The sequence below is a fragment of the Bos grunniens genome, chromosome 13 (assembly GCF_055505025.1).
Source record: "Bos grunniens cultivar Pamir isolate PY7600 chromosome 13, Bosgru_T2T1.0, whole genome shotgun sequence".
In the NCBI taxonomy this organism is placed as follows: Eukaryota; Metazoa; Chordata; class Mammalia; order Artiodactyla; family Bovidae; genus Bos; species Bos grunniens.
Window position 1 is genome coordinate 11,483,430 of NC_141177.1, and position 8,512 is coordinate 11,491,941.

General features: G+C 50.4%; 1 protein-coding gene across 4 annotated transcripts in view; it reads right to left on the reverse strand.

The window, feature by feature from the left end:
- L3MBTL1 (L3MBTL histone methyl-lysine binding protein 1) overlaps positions 1–6,360 on the reverse strand; it is a 34,553-nt gene extending 28,193 nt beyond the window's left edge. The window contains exon 1 of one of the 4 annotated variants that reach the window (XR_015138997.1): positions 6,082–6,360. Coding sequence is in view for 3 of the 4 variants with exons in the window: in XM_086331720.1 (XP_086187846.1) it covers positions 6,082–6,266 (185 nt within the window). In the remaining variant the exon portion in view is untranslated. The remainder of the gene's footprint in view (positions 1–6,081) is intronic. The other 3 variants (XM_086331720.1, XM_086331721.1, XM_086331724.1) reach the window with 3 other exon arrangements.
- Between the last annotated feature and the right edge of the window lie 2,152 nt (positions 6,361–8,512).

An 8,512-nucleotide genomic window follows, 5' to 3' on the forward strand; every position in this document is an offset into this window, starting at 1 on the left:
CGGGGAACTAAGATCCACTAGCTGCTCAGCGTGGCAAAAACAAAAACCCAAGGTTTGTTCCCCCTTCTCAAGTGGCTCAAGTGGTAAAGTATCTGCTTGCCAATGGAGGAGAAACAGGCAGAAGATGTGGGTTCAATTCCTGGGTCAGGAAGATCCCCTGGAGGAGGAAATGGCAACCCACTCCAGTATTTTTGCCTGGGAAATCCCATGGACAGAGGAGCCTGGTGGGCTGCAGTCTGTGGGGTCCTAAAGAGTTGGACACCATTGAGTGCGTCACACACACGCACACACACACACATGGTTTGTTCTCCCTAGTACTTCCCCTTTAAAAAAATTATAAAATAGCATTCTCTAAATTCAAATTATTTTGCTTTGCACAGCTGATATAGTTGTACCATTTTAATTCCTTTTAACTAATCTTTTTATTCAAAACATTGGCAGTCATTAGGAATGAATATGGTTACTCGTGAAAGAATTCCATTCTGTCTCAAGATCTACTAAGGGAGGGTGGTTGAGAGAACTTCCCTTCTGTTCAAGTTTCTGTCCTTTTCCCAGCAGACACTGGTGGATCAACTGGGAGTCAGCATCATCATTTTGTGCCTTGGGAATAGTCTCAAACAAGAGAAAGTGCTCTTATGAAGCCTACATTCTAGAAGTAAGGGATACAGTGGAGGCTGGAGATGTAAATTTAAAAACCATCCTGTACAGATGGCAGGGAAAAATCATAGAACCGAGTATAAAGAAAAAAGTGGGAGCCTTGGAGCTCATCAAAATAGGTTGGGAAGAGGAAGAAGATCTAGCCAGAGACTGAGAAAGAGCCTGCAATGAGATGAAAGAATATCCAGAAGCATCTGAGCTTCTGGAGGAAAGTTTCTAGAAAGTGGGACTGCTCAATGGTGTTAATACCACTAGCAGATCAAGTCAGATGAGGGCTGAGAGCTGACCATTTTAGCAATAAGGAGATTATGAGAAATCTCGACAAGCATCATTTCAGAGGAGCTGTGGACATAAAAACTTGATCAGAGTGGGTTCCAGAGAGAAATCATCAATTAGTTCAGTATTTATTGAGCATCTAGTACGTATCAGGCACTTTTCTTTGCAATTTGTAGTGAACAGAAGACACAGAGGCCTCTGTTATAGAGTCTGCATGCTAGTGGGGAAACTGACAGTAAGAACTGGTCCTTGTCAGGGGATGGGAGAAAAGGAAGTGGAGACTAACAGTTTTTTCAAGGAGTTGTGATACAAAGAACACTGATGTGGGGGATAGTATTTGGAGAGTGATGAGTTCTCAAGGAAAGGATGTTGGTTTTGTTTTTTATTTATTTATTTTAAAATTTTATGTACTTATTTATTCCTGGGCTTTGTATTTGTTGCTGCAGACTCTTCTCTAGTTATGCTGAGTGGGAGTTGCTCTAGGTGCGGAGTCTGGGCTTCTCACTGCCGTGTTGGGGGTCTGTACTGCCACTCCCCTTCTCTTCCTGCAGAGCACAGACTCTAGTTCTGGGAGCCTCAGTAGTTGTGGCACTGGGGCTCCAGGGCACTGGCTCAGACTCTAGTTCTGGGAGCCTCAGTAGTTGTGGCACTGGGGCTCCAGGGCACTGGCACAGACTCTAGTTCTGGGAGCCTCAGTAGTTGTGGCACTGGGGCTCCAGGGCACTGGCTCAGACTCTAGTTCTGGGAGCCTCAGTAGTTGTGGCACTGGGGCTCCAGAGCACTGGCACAGACTCTAGTTCTGGGAGCCTCAGTAGTTGTGGCACTGGGGCTCCAGAGCACTGGCACAGACTCTAGTTCTGGGAGCCTCAGTAGTTGTGGCACTGGGGCTCCAGGGCACTGGCTCAGACTCTAGTTCTGGGAGCCTCAGCAGTTGTGGCACTGGGGCTCCAGGGCACTGGCTCAGACTCTAGTTCTGGGAGCCTCAGCAGTTGTGGCACTGGGGCTCCAGGGCACTGGCACAGACTCTAGTTCTGGGAGCCTCAGCAGTTGTGGCACTGGGGCTCCAGGGCACTGGCTCAGACTCTAGTTCTGGGAGCCTCAGCAGTTTTGGCACTGGGGCTCCAGGGCACTGGCTCAGACTCTAGTTCTGGGAGCCTCAGCAGTTGTGGCACTGGGGCTCCAGGGCACTGGCACAGACTCTAGTTCTGGGAGCCTCAGCAGTTGTGGCACTGGGGCTCCAGAGCACTGGCTCAGACTCTAGTTCTGGGAGCCTCAGCAGTTGTGGCACTGGGGCTCCAGGGCACTGGCTCAGACTCTAGTTCTGGGAGCCTCAGCAGTTGTGGCACTGGGGCTCCAGGGCACTGGCTCAGACTCTAGTTCTGGGAGCCTCAGCAGTTGTGGCACTGGGGCTCCAGGGCACTGGCTCAGACTCTAGTTCTGGGAGCCTCAGCAGTTGTGGCACTGGGGCTCCAGGGCACTGGCTCAGACTCTAGTTCTGGGAGCCTCAGCAGTTGTGGCACTGGGGCTCCAGGGCACTGGCTCAGACTCTAGTTCTGGGAGCCTCAGCAGTTGTGGCACTGGGGCTCCAGGGCACTGGCTCCGTAGTTGCGGTGCACAGGTTTAGTTGCCCTGCAGCATGTGGGATCTTTCCAGACCGGGGATCAAACCTTTGTCTTCTGCATTGGCAGGCAGATTCTTTACCACTGAGCCACCAGGGAAGCCCTGGTTTGCTTTTTAATATTTATTTATTTAGTTGCAGCATGTGGGATCTAGTTCCCTGACCAGAGATGGAACCCAGGTCCCCTGCATTGGGACCACCAGGGAAGTCTCCATTTTGCTTTTTTAAAACTATTTTTAAAAAATTTTAATTAATTAATTAATTTGACTGTGCCAGGTCTAAGTTGTGGCATGCGGGCTCTTCAGTCTTAGTTGCAGCATGTGGGATCTAGTTCCCTGACGAGGAATCGAACCCAGGTCCCCTGCATTGGGAGCTACCCACTGGACTACCAGGGAAGTCCCCCATTTTGCTTTTTTAAATAGAAGATGCTATACAGCTTGTTTGTAACTGATGGAAATAAGCCTATAGAGGGAGAAACTGACAGAGCAGGGGAAAGAGAATAATTCTGGAAGACAAGTCCTTGCCAGCACAGGAGGGGAGAGGCTCCAGGGCACCTGTGATGTTTGAGACCCACTGCATGTGGCTGTGGGTTCCTAGCTAGCAATACCAACTGTGTTTTTCCCCAGCTAGATGGTTGTTTTTTCTGAGACCTGGGAACTACTTTCTCTGTGATTTGAATGCACTTCTCTTCTACCACTGCTGCTGCTGCTGCTGCTAAGTTGCTTCAGTTGTGTCCGACTCTGCGACCCCATAGACGGCAGCCCATCAGGCTCCCCCGTCCCTGGGACTCTCCAGGCAAGAACACCAGAGTGGGTTGCCCTTTCCTTCTCCAATGCATGAAAGTGAAAAGGGAAAGTGAAGTCGCTCAGTCGTGTCCTACTCTTAGTGACTCCATGGACTGCAGCCCACCAGGCTCCTCCGTCCATGGGATTTTCCAGGCAAGAGTACTGGAGTGGGGTGCCATTGCCTTCTCCGCTCCTCTACCACTACCAACCCCCAAATCTGCAGCTCACACAGCATTTTCATAAGCTTTGTCCCACTAGGTCCACAAAGCAGCACCACCAATCTGACATGGCTCCCAGGCCTGAGCCAGATACCAGGAATCCATCCACTCCCCCGCTGCAGTCTGGTCACACCTTCAGAGCACCACTTTTGTGGCCTCTGCAGGTGCTGATTCTTCTGCTTGGTCCATTTCTACATCCCTTATGTCTGGAAAATTATTGATCATCCTTCAAGACTCAGCTTGAGTGATACCTTTTTTCTGAAAGGCCCAGAATCCACATCCTCCCCGCACCCCAAACAAAGTTAACACACAGCTCTCTCTGCTGTGCTCTGCTGCTGCTAAGTCGATTCAGTTGTGTCCGACTCTGTGCGACCCCACAGACGGCAGCCCACCAGGCTCCCCCGTCCCTGGGACTCTCCAGGCAAGAACACCAGAGTGGGTTGCCATTTCCTTCTCCAATGCATGAAAGTGAAAAGGGAAAGTGAAGTCGCTCAGTCGTGTCCGACTCTTAGTGACCCCATGGACTGCAGCCCACCAGGCTCCTCCATCCATGGGATTCTCCAGGCAAGAGGACTGGAGTGGGTGCCATCGCCTACCCACCACAGTCTATCTATGCATTAACTTGTCTCTCTTCCACGAGACAGAACAAAGCATTCAAGAGCCTGATCCAGAGACTGCACTCAAAACTAGTCAGTGAATGAATGAATGAGAGATGTGGGGACTTCCCTGGTGGCCCAGTGGCTAAGACTCCGTGCTCCCAATGCAGGAGGCCCAGGTTCAAGCCCTGGTCAGGGAACTAGATCCCACACAGCTGCAACTAAAGATTTCACATGCCCCAGCTAAAGACCCGGCATACCATAACTAAAATCTCGTGCAACCGAAAAAATAAATATTTCTAAAAAGAAAGAAAAAGAGGTGGGAGTAAAGAGTGATCAATAACATAAGAAACACAGGTTTCTGAAACCCATAAATGGCTTAGACATTCTTGCCCTAGGGGCTAGAGTACTGTTTCCTCCTTCTGTGTCTCTCAGAGGCTGGAAGAGGAGGGGATACAGTGAAGGTTGTCACTGGCAGCCCTCAGCTGTCATCTCCTCTCTGAATTGCCCTCAACCAGGGGAGCTGCCTCGCCCAAGTGCCCTCTCCTGGACCCGAGGTATAAAGGCCTTGCCCCCTTGCCTCCGTCTAGGGCATCTCAGCAGAGCCATCTGCCCTCCAGAACTTCTTTTGGGACAGGTGGAGGCCTCTGTTAAGACTGCATCAGCAGTTCAACGTTCTCCGCCCAACCGCCCTGCTATCTTTCCTCTCCTACAGGTGACAACACCAAGGGCACCCTAATACATCTCCACTCAAAGCTTCTCAGAGTCTTGTTTCCAGGGAACCCAGCCTAAAACAACTGTTGGATCCCCAACCCAAATTGGTGTCTGGCATATAGCAGATGCTTAATAAATATTTACTGAGTGAATGTTTATTGTCTCTTGGTCTGTCTGCCAAGACTTCCCGTATCCCTTGCCCATCAAGGTCTCGTATACAACAGACGCTCAATAAATGCTCTCACTCTAGGTGTGGAAGGTGGGGCGCTATCGCCCCAGACAGATAATCCCCGACACACACTCAGAACCCCAGCAAAACTGAGCGCCTCAAACTTGGGGCCTCGGCCCCGCCCCCCCGCTGCAGCTGCGGCTGGAACGCGGGAGGGATGGATTCGGTCTCCAGGGTTGGGACCGCCGCCCGCCTTCCGAGTCCTCCCGGGACTGGTGTAGACGGCGGCGGGCGGGGCGGTCACCGATCCGCCAGCCCCGCAGAACGGTTACTTTTTAAAACGCCAAAATGGCGGAATTCTTTTTTATTTTTTCCCTTTATGGCAAAATAATAATAATTCAATTTTCCGTTATAAAAATTGGAAATCAACGGTGGGAAAGAGAAAGTTTGCCAAATTACCCATTTCCTAAGAAAACCAAACCCTCGCCCTCCACGCCCTCTCTTTTATTAATGAACAACTCTTAATTGATTGCATTTCTCTAAAAACCAAGCCGCCTTCCTCCCTACCCTCTGGATTGCCTCCAACAGCAGCACGGCGGACGCGCTCGCCTCGCCTTCGAGCCCCGCAACCGCCCAGATCCCCTTGCACGCCGGCTCCCCGAGCTTCCTCCCGGGCTTGTGCACCCCGCCTCGCGCTCGGGAGGAGCAACGCCCGGGGGTCCCAGGCCCCAGCACTGCCTTGCGGGGCGGGGCCGGGCGCCGCGGAGCCTCGTACCCCGGGGTCCCTACCTGCAAGGCCCGCGTGCGGCCGCCCAGCGCCGAGCTGCGGTCCGAGCCCCGCGCGGCGCGCGCCTGCGCGCACAGGGGGGCGGGCCCGCCTTCCCGCAGGACGCGGGGCGCAAAACGCGCACAGAGCAGGTTTGGGGAGCGCAGGCCGGGGGCCTTCCTGCCAGGCCACGGCTGCGTGGGCCTAGTGTCCTTTAGCCCCGGGGCTAGACTGCTGCGCGGGCGAGGCGGGTCGAGATTCTCCCGGTCCCCAACTCCTTACCTCACAGCTAGCAGCACGCAATGGGGACAACGGAGCCGGCAGAGGCTGGTGGGTTCCTGAACTGAGTGGTCAGTGACAAAAAGCGAGGTTGCACTCCCCGCGCGCACCCCGGCTGGGTCGCTTCGTTGTCCAACGCCTTCCCTCGGCGCCTGCTCCTCACCTGAAATAGGCGAGCCAGAGAACATCGGAAAACCATCTCAGGGAGGGTGAAGGGAGGGCCGTGCCACCAGAAGAACGGAGCCCCCTGCGAGGTGCGGTTCCGTTCCTGGCTCTCATAGCCTAAAGGAAAGCATCAGCGGCGCCAGAGTTTGGATGACCTGACCCCATTGCTATTGGCTTGTGGTGTGACCTGGGGCGCGTCACTTAATCCTCCTGGTCCTCCATTTTTCTATTTGTAAAGACTGTCACCTACTTCACCGCAAAGGGTTTTTGTTTGTTGTTTTTTGAATGGGTTACTGTTATGGTGTTGTCTTGCGCAAATCGTTGCTTCTCTGTGCTTCAGTTTCCTTAGCTCATCGAACTAATCAAATCTCCGTTATTGGTTTTTGCCTGGAAAGTCCCATGGATGGGTGAGCCTGGTGGGCTGCAGTACATGGGGTCACTAAGAGTCAGACACAACTGAGCGACTTCACTTTCACTTTTCATTTTCATGCACTGGAGAAGGAAATGGCAACCCACTCCAGTGTTCTTGCCTGGAGAATCCCAGGGACTGGGGAGCCTGGTGGGCTGGCGTCTATGGGGTCGCAGAGTCGGACACGACTGAAGCGACTTAGCAGCAGCAGCAGCATAAAACACCTTTTAAACATATGGCAGCTATGACTTCATGAACATTTGTGTAATTGAGAAGTTAAGAGACTGCAAGCTCTAAAATGGAAGGAAACACGATAACCTAGGTGTATCCCTAACACCTGGTACAGAGCTGGACACTCAGTGAGTGCTCAGTAAATGTCTGTTGACTGATGGACTGCATGCAGAGAAAAACAAGGATCCTGGTACAGTCTGGAGTTGTGTCCACTCCCTCATTAATCTCTTACTTTACAGAACAGGATATTGAGGTCCATCTGGCCTAAGGTCACAGTTAAAGGTCAGGCCACCAGGTTCAACCTCCAGTGCAGAGGAGAAAAGGGTTCCTAATTAATTGTAGGCAAATTCCACAAATTGTTGTGATCCTCAGGTTTAAATTTATGCAGACTTTATTCCGGTTGCTACACCAACGCATTACATGTGTTCTTCCTCACTGCAGTGTCAAATTTTAATTAAAACTCGTATTATTGGGAACAGAATTGCATCAGTTGAGGATGCTGGTTGCCATAACAATGGAAGTCTCTTTATACACACCAACACCACCCCCATCCACTCATTTTTTTTCTTTCATCTTTACCCATACTGCTTGTTCTAGATTCCAAAAGGTTTATTTTAGGTATTCAGAAGTCTAAAAGAAAGTGATGGGACCACACAAACACATAGCTTCTCAATCAGGAATGTATCTTTTAGACTAATGGAATCTGAGCCAGTGGGATGTAGGAATAAACAAAGAATGCAGGTCTGAGTTGACAATATATTTTCTGCTCAACAGTATTTTGGTGGTCTTGATACTTTTGGTGGGCTTGCTTCCTTGAACACATTCAGGGATGGAGAGTTCTTCCAAGTAGATGTGTTTGGGGAAGGTTCTACTTCTAATGTAACCATAGCTTGCTCTGCTGGTCCAGTCTGCCCTCAAGAGAAAGTGATGAAGTCCTATTCTTCCCTCAAGTGACAACCCCATATTCTACAAGTTTTAATAGCCTTCACTATTTTCAAGTTAACTCACTACTCAAGAGTGGACTGTTGTTCAGTTGCTAAGTCATCTATGACTCTTTCTGACACCATGGACTGCAGCACGCCAGGTTTCCCTGTCCTTAACTATCTTCTGGAGTTTGCTCACACTCATGTCTGTTGAGTTGGTGATGCCATCCATCTCATCCTCCGTCACCCTCTTCTCCCTCTTGCCCTAAATCTTTCCCAGCATTAGTGTCCTTTTCAATGTTGGCTCTTCTCATCAGATGGCCAAAGTATTGGAGCTTCAGCATCAGTCCTTCCAGTGAATATTTAGGGTTGAAAGTCTGTAGTCAAGACTGGATGGACCTCGAATTTTTTGAAATATTGGTGAACAGAAGCAGAGAGAAAACTATTGCTAGTGAGCAGCCCACACCTTTCTGTCCCTACAGATTTTAATTCACCATTGGGACAGTGCACTTATTTTAGGAAAATGCACCCTTTTTATAAATAGGAAAACACTTCTGGTTCCAACGGTATGGCACATTTTGCTAATAGGGAGCACTTTCTAGCATAAACAAACCCAAATCCTGGATAAAATATTACAAGCAGAAGGACCAAGCAAGCCAAGAAGGAAAAAGAGTACATTTATGGCTGAATTTGCAAGAGCAATCAG